Source organism: Rattus norvegicus, chromosome 19 (assembly GCF_021556685.1).
Source record: "Rattus norvegicus strain SHRSP/BbbUtx chromosome 19, alternate assembly SHRSP_T2T, whole genome shotgun sequence".
NCBI lineage: Eukaryota > Metazoa > Chordata > Mammalia > Rodentia > Muridae > Rattus > Rattus norvegicus.
The window spans coordinates 54680785-54699321 of NC_141552.1; the positions used below are offsets into that span (position 1 = coordinate 54680785).

Genomic DNA, 18537 nt, shown 5'->3' on the forward strand with positions numbered 1-18537 from the left:
CAAAGATGTTTTAAAATTGTTTAAAGCTTAGGAGAAAAGCTTATCTTCGTCAGTCAAGGTGTTTTGATATGGTATTAAAATAGTGTGTAATAAAAGATGCACCGTGTGATTTTATTTTAATGAAGTGTTGTTACACAATCAAATTGGAAGGCAAGCACCAGTTCCCTCTCTGCACCCCCAGCCCACACCCTCTTAGCACCTGTAATGGCTTAGCCACTCCTTGTCAGATGCTCCCATAGTGGCTCAGCTATGTCTTTGAAGTTTATAAATTCTTAAGCATCATGGATTGATTGTCAGTCTACTGTCATCTCTGGTTGTGATAGAATGTTTCTGGAAAGATATTCAGAGGCAAAAATCTTACAGCCATCAGAGGCTGCAAGGATACGGGCACCTGGAGATGCCAGCCCAGCCCATTCTTCAGAGCCTCTGCTCCCGGTCCTGCACTCTGCTTGCCTGTTGCTCCGTGTATCCTTGTACAGCTGAGTGCTGACTCATGGGCATGTTTCACTGAGGCCCAGGAAGAGGCCCTGGTTTGGGCCTCTTCCAGCTCACAGGCCTTGAACCAGAAGCAGCCACTCAGCCTCATAAAGTGACAAATTGCGGGCTGGGCAGGGAACTAAGAGCAGGGGGCAGCAGTGCATACCTACCTGTCTACTAGTGAGGTTCCAGGAGCTGCATTTCAGGGCCTCCTCAGAGCCAGCTAAGGAAAGCTTTGGGGGAGATGGTGCCCTCTCTCCATGACCATTTCCACATCTGCCCCTTGCTGTCTCAGGGCCCAGTCCCAGCAGGCCCACAAATTTGGACTGTGCTTCCTGAAGCAACTGCTCTGCAAGGGCATTTGTTGGAGGCCAGTGGGCACAGGCAGGTAGGCAAGTTCAGAGAACTAAGGGTGCTCTCTGACAAGAGCCTGAGAGTCAAGAGACCTCAGGACCTGAACTGTGAGCATTGTCAATGGCTAGAAGCTGGGCTCTTCTCTGTATTGAAGCACTTTACTTCTTGGCAGAATGGTGAGCAAGTAACTGCATTCGTCTGAATTTGATTCCTTGCATGTGAAGTCAGGGCACAGTCATGCAGCTCAGTTCAGTGAGTGTTGGGGATCTGCCCCAAAGGCCTGGCACACATGTGCCAGGCTCCCTTGTAGCTTTGTCACTGCAAAGGGCACTGTTCTATTCCCAGCACCTCCAGCTTCTGCCTGGCAACTGTGTCTCCCCGTTCTATATATAATCCTACCAGCAGAGCTGGCAGGGCAGGGCCCAGCCCTCAAAGAGATCTCCTTGTCTGACCCCTGGGCCTGGACACAGGCTTTGTGTGCCCACCTTGGCTGTGTGAGCCCGGCTGCTCTGCCAGTGCTGTGGCCGAGTCCCGTGGTTGAGTTGGTTGGGGCAGCACTGAGCCCCACACTGGGTGCTATTCTCGGCTCTCTAGGCTGGTGCTCATCCCATCCCCAGTGACTTCTGCCCCCACCTGGCACACCAAAGCCCTTTGCGGGCTGTCACGTCCTCTGAGTTTGGACCCAGATTGCCAGTGCCTGGTGTGAGGGTGGGACTAGGTTTGTCTGGGCTTCCCAGGTGGCACTTGTGTGTGTGTCACCATCCATCCAGACAGCCCTCTAGAATTCTGTGGTGTTCCTACTCTGCCTTTCTGAGAAGAAAGAAACTATGGAAGAGCCAAGAGATGGGTTCTTCCCTTTTGCTCTTAGGAGCCCAGAAAGCCTTCTGAGAGCTCCAGGAGCCCCTTCTGAAAATCACCCATCTAAGAGCCATTTGATAGTATTGAAACTCATAGGAGAATGTCCTTCTTAGGAGACAATGGCTGAAATATATAGTTGAATGATTTCAAGAAATGTATAATTAATCCCATATGGTCTCCCCTCCCCCAAAATATACAAAGCAAATAAGGCAAAAATGTCCATTGTTGAATCTTCAACGACTGATATTTCAGTGAATAGTGTATTTGTTCTTTCAACTTTTCTGTATGTTTGGGGTTTTCTTTAATAAAAGAAATTGTGGGGAAATGGCTGTCTATTGAGTTGCCAGTTATTGGAGGGTGTGTGTAGGAGCCCTGCCCAGTGGAATTCGACTTGGGAGGGTGAGGGAGGGGTTAGCAATCTGTCTGGGGTGAGGGGGGTTCACTAGTGATCTCTCCTTGGAGAGTACAATGCTGATGTTTGGGTTACTCCATCCTGAAGTAGTTTGGAAGAAGGCCAAAGGATCATGAGACAGACATTACCGAGAAGGGATCTAAGACCTGAAGTTGCACTGAGAAAGTGGCACGGTGGGGGTGACAACCTGCTGCTTCCCCTGCCCTGCTTCCTTCATTTTTTCCAACCCTAAGACCTAGGAGTAGAGAAGATGGTACTACAGTTGACTGGGACCCACAAGGGGTAAAGTGTCTAGAGACCGGCCACCCTGAAGTGTCTGCTATGTTTCTGGTGTTGCGCGCCCTCTCGTGGGCTTCTGGGGAACAGCTACCCAGTACCTCCTGACAAGAGCTCTGGCCAGGGAATCTCAAAACTGCCAGGTCCCAAAGTGGACAAGGCCCTGACTTTGGAAGTAAAAACTGGTGGACTGCATTATACCATGGAGAGGGGAGGTACACAGTGGATTATCTCATCTGTATTTCAAATGTCCTCCATGACAGCTTGAAGAAAGTGCTTCAGTTTCCTGGTGGGAAAACTGTCAGGTGACCTCCACCACAGGCAGGTTTTTCTGCCTCAGGTCAAAAGCAGAGGGGCTGGGACTGGCTTTCTTCCAAAGCTTGAACTCTATCCCCCTCCCCAGGCTATTAGTCTGTGGGCCAGCCCAAAACAAATGGCTCATTGGCCCAAGGTCAGGGACCTAGCGGGGAGGAGCTGCAAATGGAGTTCACATTCATGAAGGGTGGGGGACCGGACACGACACATGGACAGACAAGGAAAAGGCCTAACAATGTGGACTGGAATGCTCCTTCCCTTTGCAAGGAAAGGGGTGCTCTTATCACTATATATATAGGGTGAATCACAGTATGCTGAACGCCAGCAGAGAGGCCTCCACAGTGGGATCTGATCTTAGCTTGGAATAGACCCACACCCCCTCTGCCAGCCAGGAAGAAACTCCACTGAGAAACACCCTGGGTTTTTTCTAAGAACAAAGGCAGTAGCTTTCTGTGAGCGAGCCCATCTTCCTCCCCTTCATCTTGAGCCCCAGCTACAGAGGGCAGGCATAGAGAGCATCAGCCGTTCTATTTCTTGCATGATCATTGGCATGAAGGAAAAGTCCAAAACAGGGGCTTTGCATTCTGGGGATTGCGGGCCAAGTGTTATAAGCTCCTCATAGCACTTTGCCTGGGTTCATGAGACCTCGGGGATCCAGTGTGTCTTTGAGTTGCCTCATGGTCTCCACACCCACAGGACCCACTTCCTCTTGAAGCAGCTGCCTCTTGCCCAGACCGATGCCATGTTCTCCAGTACATGTCCCATGGAGTGCCAGGGCACGCCTAGGAAGCCAATTGAAGGAACCCTCAGCAGCTTCTCCCTCTCCCCTCCCCAGACCCCATTCCTCCCTGGCTCAGTCCTCACCTGCCCAGATTTTCTGCAAAGGCCTTGACCCTCCTCTGCTCCTCCACATCATCTGGGTTGACCAACAGGATGCAGTGAAAGTTGCCGTCACCCACATGCCCAACAATGACTCCTAGGGGCCCAGAGCACAGTAACTGTCAACCTTTAGCCTCCTTGCCCAGGCCTTGGCTAACCCCAGTGCTTCCCAAACAACAATGAAGTAGAAAACCTGTGAGTTTTGAGGCCTTAAGCTCCTCCTTGGTCTCTACCAAGATCTCTGGCAACCGGGAGATGGGCACACACACGTCCGTGGAATAGGCCTGAATCAGAAGGCAAGCTTATGTGATTCATCACCCACTGCCTACCCAAAGGTAAGGGATTACTGTGGCTCAGCCTTAGGACCAAACCAGGGGATCTTGATGTCATGTAAGTAACATCTGTCCTCTAGTCCACTGGCCTTGGTGTATTCACTAGCCCAGGTCTTCACTACTCCCCTGAATCCAAGCCTGGACCACATGCAGGTTCCCAGCAACCCACACTTCGGAGCATCTTTCCTTCTAGTTAGACTGCCGCCTCCTCCTCCATTTCTTGCCCAGGAGGCCTTTCCTCTGTGTTTAGAATTCCTAAGTGCTCAACACTGCACCTGAGGCTGAGTCAGGAACTCCCAAGTTTTGGGCATATTAACAGTTCTCCCTCTAAACTGTCTGGAATAGCCCTGCACAGTGGTCTATAGCCCCGTGTTCCTCATCCCCACTCAGCCAGTCCTTGGTGGACCTCGCCTTCTCTATGCAGTAAAGTAGTGGGTAGATCCCACCTCCACCCCAGCCCCAGCTCACCTTACTTCCTGGACGCAGGGCCAAAGCTGCATACCAAGCATTGTGCCGTGCAGCCCAAAGTTCATTGCGCTTTTCGGCCTCCTTGGCCCAGGAGAAGTGAGAGCCGCCATTATCCTGAGTGATTGCCTCTGGAATAAGCACAGAAAGGCTGATCCTCAGCCCTTCCCTGAACAGCCCAGACCTCACTGCCACCATGTCCCCGGCGGTGCACCTGTGCGCTGCAACTGTTCTGCCAGTGCCTGCTGGGAACCGTGGAACTCCAGGAAAAGTGTGGGGGCCACAGGGCAGTTAAGTTTGCTGTGTCTGTTGCAGGCATCCATCATGACTTCATCCAGGAACTCTGAAACCAGGGTGAGGACTGGTCAGGTGAGGCCCGGCCTTCTAAGGGGACCCTTTACTGTGGCACCCGCCCCTGGCTCACCGATGCGGGCCACAGGCACTGCAGCCTGGAGGATCTGAACTGTGCTATCCACAGCAGCTTGAACGCTGGGGAACGCACAGGTAGCAGCCACTGTGGCTTCGGGTGCAGGGTGCAGGCGCAGGGTGGCAGATGTAATGATGCCCAGAGTCCCCTCAGAGCCCACAAAGAGTCCTGTGAGATTGTAGCCAGCTGCACTCTTCCTGGGCCCGGAGACATATAAGGTAGGTGAGTGCCCAGGCCGTGTGAGTGACTACTGTCCAGAAGTCACTAAAGCTAGAAGACAGGTTCGGTCTGCTCTTCTGCAGCCCCGATTATGGTTTAATGGCCCAGAGAGGCCTTGCACAGGGAGAGCCAACTCCAGCACCCTCACTGGCCCTCCAGACAGAGTTCCGGGACCCTCCTGTCACTTAACTATCTGGGAGGCCCTGCAACTAGGTCAAGCAGTGCTCACCTCTAATGGCGGCCCTGCTCACCTCTAATGGCAGCCCTGCTCACCTCTAATGGCGGCCCTGCTCACCTATAATGGCGGCCCCGGCCTGCCGTGTGAAGCAGCCTGCCGTCAGGCAGCACCACCTCCAGGTTGATCACATTGTCACGCATGGTTCCATAGCGCACAGCATTGGTGCCCGAGGCCCCAGTGGCTGCCATGCCACACAGAGAAGCATCTGCACCTGGGTCTAGAGAATAAAAATGCTGGACAGGTTAACTGGGAAGGCCCTTCCTGGAGACTATTGGGGGAAAGATGGGGTCCTGTGAAATCCCTCAAACCACGCCCCCAAGCCCTCTGGGTACTCTGACAGAGTGGTTAGTCCAAGGCTTACCAACTGGAAACCAAAGGCCGCTGTTACGCAGGTGGGTATTGAGAGCTTTACGGGTGACGCCAGGCTCCACAACCACTGAGAAGTCTTCTGTGTTCAGCTCCATGATCTGGTCCATGTGAGTCAGGCTGATGCACACTCCACCCTGGCAGCAAGGGTGTCAAAAGAAACCCTGCCCAACCCTGGTCTCTAGGCCAGAAGCAGCCCCTAGAACCCTCATTTTATGGTGGAGGCCCCCAGTAGCCACATAACTCTGCAAATGGAGTATCATGTGTGATTTGACCAGAACCAGGACACCCCCACTATACCTGCACAGCACACACTCCCCCCTCAACACCGGTGCCTGTGCCAAATGGGATGATGGGAACACCTTGATTGTAGCACAGGCTTGCCAGTCGGCTGACCTGGTCCACATTCTGAGGCCACACCACAGCATCAGGAGGTCGACACCTAGAAGCAGGCGGGCCTCAGAGGTTTGCAAAGGTGTGGAAGTGTCTCACCCTCTCTTTCCAGGAACCTGGGATGGTTTAAGGATCTGAGGACAGGGAGTTGGGGATTTGGCTCAGCGGTAGAGCACTTGCCTAGCAAGCGCAAGGCCCTGGGTTCGGTCCCCAGCTCCGAAAAAAAAGAAAAAAAAAAAAAAAAAAAAAAAAGGATCTGAGGACAGGGACCTCAGCAGGCCAGGGCAGAGAGCACTGCCCTGTCTCTGGAAGGAGAATGCTGGAACACTCCAAACAGGTGGCCAAAGACAGGGACAGTCCAGGACCCTCAGTCCCTTCTGATACCTGTGCATTGATTCATCATGCCCATGATGCTGTCTGACCGCAGAAGCAGTGGACACATGGGGGCTCCCTACAACTGCCTTCAGAGCCTCCACAAAGTCCTGGCTGAGTCCACCCTGCAGGGGAGAAACAGTGCAAGGGTCGTAGGAAAGACAGCAGAAGCCACAGACATGCCCTGTGGCGGGAGGAAAGAACGGGGGCTGGTCAGACTGCAGGATGACGTCACAGCCTCAAGAAGGTCTGGCCTGGCGCTCCACCCTCCCGGACCCCATCCACACATCGACTTATACCTGCGACCCCCTGGAGCAGTAGCCCCTCCAGGGAGAAAGCCTCTGGGTTGCCACCCGAAGGAGCATGGCCCTAACCAGCCCGCAGTTAAGGTGAGAGTAACTAGACGGGGAGGAAGCCTTGCCAGGCTAACTCCAGCTGTGCCCAATGGCTGCACTGGGTGGAGCCTGCTTAAGGTGGACCGGTTTAAGGTGGCCTCTGCAGATCTGGAAAACAAGGACCGCAGCTACTTCACGTCTTAAAAGTCAACTGCTTCCTGTAGCCCTTCAAACAAACATTTTGTATGGAGGCTTTAAAGTCCCACTGGGCCCTCGGACTTCTCTGTCTACTACGTACACTTCCTTCCAGCCTCCTCTTTGACCTCTAAGCTGCAGTTTTCCTTTCCATTCCAGAGCTCAGGCCATTGGCACATACACTGTGCCCTACGCCTGGAATCGGCTCCTGACTCCCTGTCAAGCAGGTTTTCCCTCTCCTTGCAAGCTCCAGCAGCGTGTCACAGAGTAGGCTGCCGCAGGCCTTTCCAGGACAAAAGGGGGTAGCAATAGTGCAGTACCCCCAGAAAGGCTTCCTTGCAGAGGAGTGCTGAGGAGAAGCAGTGAAGGAGAAGATTACTTCCAAGACCATTCTGGAGCAGGGTGGCTGCCATGCTGGTTTCTCGCAGCTCCCACAGCATTTCCGGAAGAGCCTTTGCTACCACCGTTGAGATAAGCTACCTACCGATGACGCTTTCTTCCTTTGAGTCAGGAGTTCAAACTCCTAATTTATTTAGTTTCTATTCATTTTTATTGTTTGTGTGCATGATGGAGGAACATACGTGCTACAGTGCACTCTTAGCGATCAGAAAACAACTTTGTGGAGTTGGTTCTCTCTGAATTCACCCAACCACTTTTGGATGAATATGTCAAAAGAGAAAACCATGCCAGACATTGTGGTATGCACCTATAGTTCCACACAGGAAGGCGGACTTAGGAGGATGATGAGTTGAGGCTAGCCTGGGCTATAAAAACAAAAGAAAAGACAAAATTACAAATTTAGTTACAGGGGATGGGTGTGGCGGTGGAGAGATAGCATCAGGATTGGAGCACTGATTGCTCTTCCAGAGGACCCAGGTTCAATTCCTAGCACCCACATGGTGGCTCGTAACCATCTGTAATTCAAATCCCAAGGGGGGGGGGGATCCAACACCCTCTTCCGGCGCTCTTCTGGCACCCACACACAGAGGCAAAACACTCATACACATAAAACAAAAGTAAATCTTTCTGGGTTCGGTCCCCAGCTCCGAAAAAAAGAAAAGAAAAAAAAAGTAAATCTTTAAAATAACAAATTTACTTATAGATCTAATTGTCTTTTAGTCTCTTCTTGGATTGGGGCACCCTCCAAGTCTACAAAATTGAACAAAAGCTCCCAGTGGACAGTAGGTTTTATAAAATGGGGGCAAAGAAAGAACAAGAGGGGAACTGATAGGTTGACACCAGTCCTGCCTGCCTTGTAAGGCTGAAGCAGACAGGATTCTTTATTGATGTCCTGGTTCACACAGCACGGATGTCACAGTCTGGCTGTGCACTGTTACACTTTGTTCTTCTTAACCATCCCACACACTCACTTCCCACAACCGCCTTCCTTTCAGGGATTTTCTCCTCACAAAGACTCAGACTGGAATTTCTAGTTTTCAGGAAACTTAACCTAATGGGATCTACATGTTTCCTGACAGTTTGGTGAGGATTGTGTGGCATTTAGTGCAAGTGACTCCATTTTGGCCTGTGTATTAGTTTCTTGTCTTGTACTGTGACAGAAAAAAAAGGGAAAAGCTCCCCCTCTGACTGGTGGCAGGCTTTTCCTTTTCCCGTTACGAAATTCCCAGGGAAATCCCAACTTCTTGGGGGCCATCATCAGGGATGTGTGGAGGTCAGAGGCCATGAGGAGGGAAACTCCCAGAGGCTTTTCCAGGGCACGGCACAGTCTACTCGAATTCTCTGATAAGCAAAGGTAGAGGCTCAGGTCTCTCTCCCTTTGGAACATCTTCATCGCTACCAGGATGGCTGCATTCTCACTCTTTGATTTTATTCCTCGGTTCTGAGGTATAATATGCCTGTGCCTGAATTAAGTATCACAGACAATATAAGCAGAGATCAAGGTCCAAAGACATTCAGTTAATCAGTTAATGTCAGCTAGCATATAGGAGTCATTTCTCCTTGCTTGGCTTCAGTTACTCTAAAAGGGTGGGCACGATGATTCCATTTTTTCCTGGCTTTGACAGAGTCTTGCTACAAAACTCAGGCTGGCCTCAAAAATCATAATCCTCCTGCCTCAGGCTCCCAAGCATTGGGATCACAGGCAAGTACTACCGTGCCCAATGTGACTTCATTTCATATTTGACTTTTTCTCTCTCATCCCTGAGCAGTGTTTCTCTGAAGCCATCGCTGATCATCTGATGGCTTGATCTCAACACAAGGATGAGATCTATTCTGCTTGGTCTAATCCAATCCCATGCTTAGGGCAAAAGGCAGGGGTGGTAGAGGTTGTGGTCATTTGAATGAGAATGACCCCTCAGGCTTATATATTTGAATGCTCGATTCCCTCGTTAATGGAACTGTTTGGGAAGGATTAGGAGGTGTGGCCTTGTTGGAGGAAGTAACATGCCTGCCTGCTGACTGCCATGCCCTCCACTGTGATGGCCATGGACTCACCTTCTGAACTATGAGCCCCCAATAAACTTTTTGCTATAAGTTGCCTTGATTATGGTGTCTCAGCACAGCAATAGAAAAGTAACTTAGATAGATGACAAGGCATTAATGCCAATAATACCCTTGATGGTCAATTTTAAGCAACTGAAGAGTATGGAAGGAGTGATTTGTATATCAGACATTGCTAGAACCCAACTCTATTTCTTCTGTGGGTAATATCTTCAAATCTCAACATAGTTCGAGTTCAGTTGGGCGATAGAAGCAGGAGGATCTCTGTGACTTCAAGGCCAGTCTGGCCTACATAGTGACTTCCAAGACAGCCAAGTCTATGTAAAGAGATCATGTTTCAAAAGTGTGTGTGTGGAAGAGTGGGGTGAATACACAGTTTTTAAAATATGACCAATGAGAACTAAAAATTAAGTACTTATTTAAAGATGTACTCCTTGGATGACCCATGCCTAATACTTTTATAATCTTTTTTTTTTTTTTTCCGGAGCTGAGGACCTAACCCAGGGCTTCCCGCTTGCTAGGCAAGTGCTCTACCACTGAGCTAAATCCCCAACCCCTGTCTAATATTTTTAAATTGTTATGAAGCACTACCTAGAGTACACAGTATTAGAGAACATCTTTGCATAAAGAGAATAGTCAGGAGGTCTAGAGAAATGGCTCTTCCTGTAAGGTGTTGGCACCAAGCTCACATTGCCATTTAAATTAGGCATTATTAGCACAAATAACTTGAAAGCAAAAATGCAAAACTGAGGGGCTGGAGACTTGGCTCAACAGTTAAGAGCACTTGCTGCTCTTGCACAGGACCCAGGCTTATTTCCCAGCGCCCGCGTAATGGTTCACAGCCACCTCTAATGCCAGGGAGTCCTCTTAAGTCCTCCACAGACACTACAGATATATATATATATATATATATATATATATATATATATATATATATATATGAAAATATATAATAATATATATATTAGATAAATATACAGATATATATATATATTAGAAAATATATATATTAGAAAAAAGAAATGCGAAGATGAAGTAGCCAGAGATTTACAACTCAGCTATTTTCAGGAATTCTAGGAACATATTGTCTTGCCTCACACTGCCTTAAAACCGCCATGAGCATACAAAACTCTGATCAAAATTCTCCCTCGGGGGCACTGATATAATAAAAGATGTAACAGTCTTTATGGCTATACAAATCACAGGAAGGATCTTAACACCTCATTTCTCTCGTTCAAATGATTGAACAGAACCATCATTGCCTCAGCAGAAAACCCCCCGTCCCCAAATTTCCAAATGGGACGAGTCCCGTCATATAACGGCGTAATATTCCAAATTCTTCAACACAACTCAAACAGCTCAGAGTTCTAAAGGACAAAGCCAGTCACTGAGCAGTAGTTACCAAAATGGTTCAAAATGAACCTAAATAGCTCAAAGGAACCCCAAACCAGCAGGAAGACAAAGCTTGGAATGCATGGACAAGAAGCTCACTGAGGGTCAACACTTTTAAATTCCAAACCAAGTCCAAGTGCTCATGTCTCCACTTTATCCAATAGAGGCAAAAGGCAATCAATGCCTCTCGACATGGGAAGAAAAGAAAATGAGGAATGGAGTGACCCCAGTCGCTGTGTGGGACCCTTCCATCTTCTTCATCTGAGGTCAGTTTGTTCCAAGTGGCTGAAACAAACAAACCGAAAGTGTCTATCTTCCTGGTTCAGTCACTTAAATTGTGACTTGGAGCAGGGTCAGAGCCTGGGTCATGGCATCCCCTAACAAGCCAGGCTTAGCTACCAATTACCAGCAGGCCACTTAAGCAAACAAAGAACACTGAAAAGCAGATTTATAAAATGTGACCACATTAGGAAGAGGAGCCAAAGAGGCCCAGTGACCCACCCACTTCCAGCCCATCTTCCGGTTCTAACATGAGGTTTACGTAGAGGCTAAGGGGTGTGAATAAGTTACTCACTCCTAGTCGAGGTGTGGTCCCACCCACAATCATTGCCACAGCTCAGTCTCTCCTGCAAGATGGCCTGAAAAGTCAGTATTTTGTGAAAACTCTTCCTAGGAGACCATCTCTGCCTCTGGTTGTCTCCTGGCTTTTTCCTCTTTCCAGTTTGAGGTCCATTGTCTCAGTAGCCGGAGAGCCTAAGGGAGGGATGCCATATCTGTTTCTAGTATCTTCATTCCTGTAAGGATGGTTACACACATCACTTTTGAATAATTAAATTCAGTCATATGGTTTCTAAAGGCTTCATGTTCATCTCATAATGCAAAATTCATTTAGCCCATCTTTCAAGTCCCCAAAGCCTTAACAGTTCCAGAGTTGTTCAAGAGCGTCTTCTCTGAAGTCAAGGCAATCTTATCTTAACTAGGAGTCCATATGAAACAAAAGAAGCTACATACTTCCAATGAACGATGACATTCAGTAAACATTTCCAGTCCAGAATGAGAAAATGGAATGATAGCAAGGAAATGTTTACTGAAGCAAGATCGAAACCCAGCAGAGCAAACACCAAACCCTGAACTCTGTATCTGGCATCTGGGACTCATGATGGAATCTTCTGGACTCTCACTGCCTTGGGCAGCTCTGCCCATATACACAGCTGTAGTGCCTGAAGAATACATTCCCTCTATCTTGGGCAGGCTCTACTCCATGCCTTCAGATTTTCTCAGCAGACATCCCAAAGTCCTGTGATCTCCAACATGCTGGAGCTCCCACTACACTGTTAGGCCTCACCTTCTTCAGACCTTCACACAGTGGTCTCTCAGGGCCTCCCTACAGAGAAGCTGACTCTACCACAGTCAAATGGCCTAGACAGCTTTCTAGAACCTTAGTACAAGCCTCTATGAGCCCCTTGTCTTAAAAACCAGTACCATGGCTGGGGATTTAGCTCAGTGGTAGAGCGCTTGCCTAGCAAGCACAAGGCCCTGGGTTCGGTCCCCAGCTCCGGAAAAAAAAAAAAAAAAAAAAAAAAAAAAAAAAAAAAACCAGTACCATGTGGAAAACACAGCCAAGTTCTGTTTCCAGCTTGAGATGTTTCATGTCCCCCTGAGAGCACAGTTGATCAGCCTCTATGTACCTTCCAGACTGACCTAGTAAAAACACTTCCTTAGACAGCCATCTTGGAGCAGAGAATCTGCCTTTTCACAATTGGAGCCTTAGATGGGTGGGGTTATGCCTTCAGGGCGCCTTACCTATCATTTCAGTACCTTGCAAGAGGTTTACCCTTAATGGCACTAATGTTTCTAACAATTTGAGATGCTTTGTCTACAACCTCCTTGCCTGTGGCTTTAAGTTTGCTCACAGTCCTTTCTCGTCAGACACTGCACATTTTCCCTCTTTCTGCTCTCTGTGTATCTGAGCAAGAGCAGTGAGCAGTAGCCGTACCACAGCCTGAAGGCTGTCCTGTCTTAAATCTCCTCTGCCAAACAAATTAGTCCCTTCCTTTAAAATTCGATTTCACTCAGACTCGCAGTCCATGAGCAAAATGCAGCCTGACTCTTTGCCAGACTACAGTACACATGGCTTCATCCCAGTTCCTGACAGAGCCCTGTGCCATAGGAAAGCTCATGAACTGGGCCTCCACTAGTCTCATTCCCTTTGGCGTTCTAGTCTTCTGAAATCCCACCAGAACGGCTTAACCTCTGCTTACTGATCCAGACTTTCTCTAGCCTGCAGCTTCTCTATTCCTCACACAAACCAGTTCCAAAGGACCACATGGTTAGCTTTACTACAATAATAACAATAATACAATAATAATAATATACAATAATAACCCCCCTCTTGGGTACCAAGTTTCTGTACTATTTAATTTTGGTATTCTTTTTTTTTGGAGCGGGGACCGAACCCAGGGCCTTGTGCTTGCTAGGCAAGCGCTCTACCACTGAGCTAAATCCCCAACCCCTAATTTTGGTATTCTTATGACAAAAGCAACTTATGAAAAGAAAGGTTCCCTTTGGCTCACAGTTTGAGGGTACAGTACATCATGACAGGGAAGGCATGACAAAAGCATGAGGCAGCTGGTCATGTGATAACCACATTCAGGAATCAAGAGAAATAAATGTTCTACTTTTCCTACAGAACACATTCTGTGTGTGCTCATGTGTATGTATGCATAGATTCATGTGTCTGTGTGCATACATCTGTGTGTGTGTGTGTGTGTGTGTGTGTGTGTGTGTGTGTGCATTCAAGTGTGTGTATTTGAGTAGTGTCTTACTCACTGTTTTGGTGCTGTGAAGAGACATCATGACCAAGGCAACTATTATGAGCGAAAACGTTTAATTTCGGACTTCCTTATAGTTTCAGAGGTTAAGTCCATTATCATCATGGTACAAAGAATAGAGCAAGTAGGCGTGGTGCTGGAGAAGTAGCTGAGAACTCCATCCTGATCTACAGGAGAGAGATCCAGAGAGAGAAAGAGAGAGAGAGAGAGAGAGAGAGAGAGAGAGAGAGAGAGAGCTCTGGGCTTGATGACCACCCCCTTCCCCACAGTGACTCACTTTCCTCCAACAAGGCCATGCCTCCTAATCCTATCAAAGAGATTCACTGCCTGATGACTAAGCATTCAAACATGGTAGCCTGTGTAGCGTGTGGGTGTTTACCTGCTCTGGCAAGCATAGGGTGGTCAGAGGGCAATCTTGGGTGTTGGTCCTCGGTTCCCACCTTGCTGAGATAGGGCCTCCTGCTGTTCACTGCTCCATATACCAGGCATGGTGGCCCAAAAGCTCCTGGGGATTCTTGTTTCTCTACCTCCCATTCATTGTTGGGACACTGGGATTACAGATGTGCCTGACAATGTCCAGATTACATGGGTTCCAGGGATCATAATCATATCCTGGTGCTTACACAGTACATGCTTTTTTTTTTTTTTTAACAAACCATTGAGCCAGATCTCTAGCCCAGAAACACCGTCCTAACTTAAAGAATGACTATGAGGAAACATTGGCTATTCTGTGTTTTTGGTAAAGGGTTTCTTAACAAGAAATGAGGGGAACTGTCACTTCCAGGAAAACAGCTGGTTTTATTTATTGCTTAATGATAAATGAGCTTTTACATTAAGCAGAATTTTGCCAGAAGCCTGTCCTGCCTCTGGATACTTAGTGTTAATGAGAACACTGGTGGAATCAGTATGGGGTTTGATGCTGTATAATAAAATGTGCACACATATAGAGGCTCTAAATGATTTATGAGCCATTTTCAAATGATCAAAGTGTGATGGTTCACGTCCACGCCTGGATCAAAGAGTCAGAGTGTAAGACCAAGGACCTTAACTAAGTATTTAATCTTTAAAAGAAGGGGTTGGGGATTTAGCTCAGCGGTAGAGCGCTTGCCTAGCAAGTGCAAAGCCCTGGGTTCGGTCCCCAGCTCCGAAAAAGAAAAAAAAAAAGAAAAAGAAAAAAAAAGAAAAACAAAAGAAAACGTAATGAACATTTAGAATTTTTTATTCGACATATATGAGTGCTTTGCCTTCAGGTATGTCTGTGCACCATGTGGATACAGTGCCTAAGGAGCCCAGGGTGAGGTATCAGATCCTCTGGGTCTGGTGGTACAGGCAGCTGTTAGCTACTGTGTGGGAGCTGGGAACCGAACTCAGGTCCTCTGGGTCCTCTGTGAAATCAGCAAGTGTTCTAAACTGTTAAACCATCTCTCCAGCCCCCAAAGATTTAAGTTTAATCATTTCTGTCAGTGTTCATGTGTACATGAGTGCAGTTGATCATGGATGTCGGAGAAGGGCGTCAAATCCGGAAGCTGGAGTTACAAGGTTGTTGTGAGCCATCCAGCATTAGCGTTTAGAGATGTGATTGAGCGAGTACATAGAAATTAAACTTTTGTCACTAATCCATGAGCAACCCACAGTATTGTTGATACGTTGGGACATGTGTTCCACTTCCCACTGTCACTATGTTTACAATGAAAATGTCTGCACACGCACCGCCCCTAGCACTATGTACATCCAAGCACATTACAAAGTAGCAGGGGAATTCATGTTTGGATTTAAGTGGCATATTTTGCAGCACATTGAGGACACCACACATCCGCCGGTGTCCAGTGGAGGTGGCTGACAGGAGAGGCCTGAGAGCTTAGTGCAACTAGAAGTCATATCTCAGGCAGTGGATGTGGTTCAATGGGTAGCATGCTCACACAGAGCTCTAAGTTCTACAACCAGCCCCACTTAAAGCAGCAGGGAGGTGCACACCTTTAATCCCAGCATTCAAGAGGCAGAGGCAGGAGGATCAGAAGGCCAAAGCTATTCTTAGCTACATAGTGAGTACCCCACTCCTGGGTACCAACTTCAAGGTCTGTCTTCAATATTTGAGACCCTGTCTCAAAAACAAAGAAAGAGAAGAGAGGAAGAAATGTATTTCAGCAAAACATGCACTGTGTTTTCAAAACTTTCCTTTCTTCCTAAGGGAGAAAAATAATAACAAAAAAAAATAATGCTTTGAATTTTGCAAATTCTTTAGGGACAGCTCACTCGGTGAGTGCTCACTTGGTGATGTTGTAAAGAAGAGAGAGGGGGGGTTCTAGTTTCATCTTAAAATATGCATATTCTTTACAAAAATAGGGACACGTTCTATTTGTGTGTAGATGTAGGTGTGTGGTGCTAGGCGTCAACCCCAAGGTCCTTACAGGATAGCAAATGTTCTTCTATTGAATAACATCCCCAGTCTAAATAGGGCACCACCTGACAGATTCTCTTGTAATTCCTGACTTTTTTCATTTCGCAGTGAAATAGACACCTCCGTCATCTGAGCAACACAGATCGTGTTTAGCGTCTCTTCCACTTCTATTCGTACACAACTACAGTTTGATTCACAAATATTGGAAGATCTAGATTATTTCCAGATAAATTATTATTTATTTGTATTTTACAAATACAAGTGGAGATACGATTTGCATTCTCTTTTTAAAGAATTGTATGATATTCACAAAACATGAATATGATACTCATGAAATAAATGTGTGTGCATGTGCACGCGTGCACTCACGAGTGTGCCAGTGTGCATGTGGAAGTCAGAGGACCACTTGTGGGAGTTGACTCTCATCTTCCACCATGTGGAGGACCAGGGATGTAAAACTTGAGTTGTCAGGCTTATTGGCAAACATCTTGACCCAAACCACCTGTCCATCCCTGATTTTATTGGTGGTGGTGCTGTTTTTGTTTTGTTTTGTTTTTTTTAAAGATTTATTTATTTATTTTATGTGCATACACTGTCTTCAGACACACCAGAAGAGGGCATCGGATCCCATTTCAGATGTTTGTGAGCCACCATGTGGCTGCTAGGAATTGAACTCAGGACCTCTGGAAGAGCAGTCATTGCCCTGAGCTGCTGAGCCAGCTCTCCAGCCCCATGTTTTGTTTTTTGAAACAGAATCTACATGGCCCTGGCTGTTTTGGAACTCACTATGTAACCCAGGATGGCATCAAATTCACAGAGATTCAACCTTGTCTGCCTCCTGAGTGCTGGGATTAAAGCTGAGCCCACCACAGCAGGTTCCAGCCCTGGTTTTGAGATTGGTCTTCAGCTCTATGTCCTAGGCTAGCCTGGGACCCACTGTACACCAGCTCAGGTTGGTATCACACTCACAGAAATAACCCTGCCTCAGCCTCCCAAGTGCTGAGATTGCAAGATTATTACAAATATTTCTTTTCTTTCTCTGTGAGGGACAGTCTCCCATATCCCAGATTGGCTCTGACCTAATCCTGCTCTTCTACTTCTGAGCACCGGGATCACTTCTGTCCCTATCCCTCTCCTTCCTAACCCTCACACCTCAGAAACAGTTGTGTGTATCCTTTACACAGTTAAAATTATCAACTACAAATCCTTTAAGATTTTATGTGCAAAAAAAAAAAGATTTTATGTGCACGAGTGTTTTGCCTATATGTATGGATGTGCACCATATACATGCAGTGTTCACAGACATGATCAAAACGGAAATAAAATCATATTGAGCATGGTACCGTTCTCCTGTTAGGAGAGATTTCATGAGTCTAACCATCTCAGAAACAAGTTCCATCTTGCTGGCAGGGCCAAAACTGAATTCATGTTCCCAGGCCCCAGAATCAACTCCTATCCTGCTTCTCAGGTGTTTCAAGTCTGTTAACCAGTAAAGGATGTAAAAAGGGGGGTTGCCATAATCCCGTTACGTAACTAAGGCACACAAATATTAAGTGTATTTCCTGTCATGATTTAAATTGACTACGTGCAGCTCACCCACTACTTTATCATTCTAAATTCCAGGTCAGAGTCCAAGAGGGGACTTGACTGCAAAAGCTGACTCAGGACCTCAAAACCAGGTGATCAGGATAAGGCACAGTCACTAATGTTAACTTCCTTAACTCCTTGTGTCAATATATGATTGGTCAATGCAATACCCCACCCCCACCCCCGCGCGCCCCTCCTCCTTTGTGTTCCCATCCTACAAAAAATGTTTTCTTTAGTCTCCCTTCGGGGACAAGGTTCAGATCCAGAACCGCCTACCCCATACAGAAATAAAGCTTTCATTTTTAAGCTTCTGTATCTGAAGTGAGTTTAGTTTACTTAGCTTCCTCCCCTCTCCCGACCCCAACACCGTAATCCCAGTAAGTAGGAAGTTGAAACAGGAAGATTATTAGTTTGAAGCTAGCCTAGGCTTGGTGACAAGACCCTGTCTCAAATCAACAACATGGAGTTATTGTGCCAGTGCTTCTAAAAATAACTGTAGTGCTGATAGAGCAAGGAAAACGGTGGTGGCAGTGTGTGCCTGGGTGGGTGTAACACGGGGTCTCAGCCTTGGCTGGACTGAAACTCGGTATGTCCTCCAACTCCCAAGGGATCTGCCTGCTTCTGCTTCCCGGCTATCTTGGGTTAACGGCGTGCACTACCACTCCCAGAAAGGTGTGTGTTTCCTATAAGGATGAGATAAGGTTGATATCTGCTTTAACGTACATATTTTGTTGAAAGTTTTAATCAATTACTCATGAAATTTCCAGGTCCAGGTTTTTAATAGCATAGGAAGATGAAAGGAACTGTACTCACAACCATCTCTAAGACCACAACACAGTCCAGACTCAGTTAACTTAGAAAAAAACGGTCCCTGCCCAACAAATAATGCGTAGTCTTCCCAGAGTTCCTAGAGGCGCGGCTCAGAGGCATATGGGAATTGTAGTCCTAAAACTGGC

General features: G+C 47.3%; 1 protein-coding gene across 2 annotated transcripts; it reads right to left on the reverse strand.

Moving 5' to 3' along the window:
* Positions 1-1914: 1914 nt before the first annotated feature.
* On the reverse strand, positions 1915-14100 carry Ldhd (lactate dehydrogenase D). Of its 2 annotated transcripts, none has more exons than XM_087594677.1 (11): positions 14037-14100; positions 6396-6567; positions 5919-6060; positions 5614-5755; positions 5310-5469; positions 4793-4992; positions 4583-4711; positions 4372-4499; positions 3765-3855; positions 3557-3668; positions 1915-3474 (listed from the first exon to the last, which is right to left on the reverse strand). In XM_087594677.1, exons 1-11 carry the CDS (start codon positions 14083-14085, stop codon positions 3309-3311), a joined length of 1491 nt encoding a protein of 496 aa, XP_087450803.1. In that variant the 5' UTR covers positions 14086-14100; the 3' UTR covers positions 1915-3308.
* Positions 14101-18537: the final 4437 nt, after the last annotated feature.

Excerpts from the sequence above, each read along its gene's own strand:
- Ldhd (XM_087594677.1), bottom strand. The coding sequence starts at position 14,085 with ATGCCTGGTATATGGAGCAGTGAACAGCAGGAGGCCCTATCTCAGCAA. Across the intron at positions 3,669-3,764 it reads TAAGGCCTCAAAACTCACAG|GAGTCATTGTTGGGCATGTG; the intron begins GTTTTCTACTTC and ends CTGGGCCCCTAG. Across the intron at positions 3,475-3,556 it reads TTTGCAGAAAATCTGGGCAG|GCGTGCCCTGGCACTCCATG; the intron begins GTGAGGACTGAG and ends TTGGCTTCCTAG.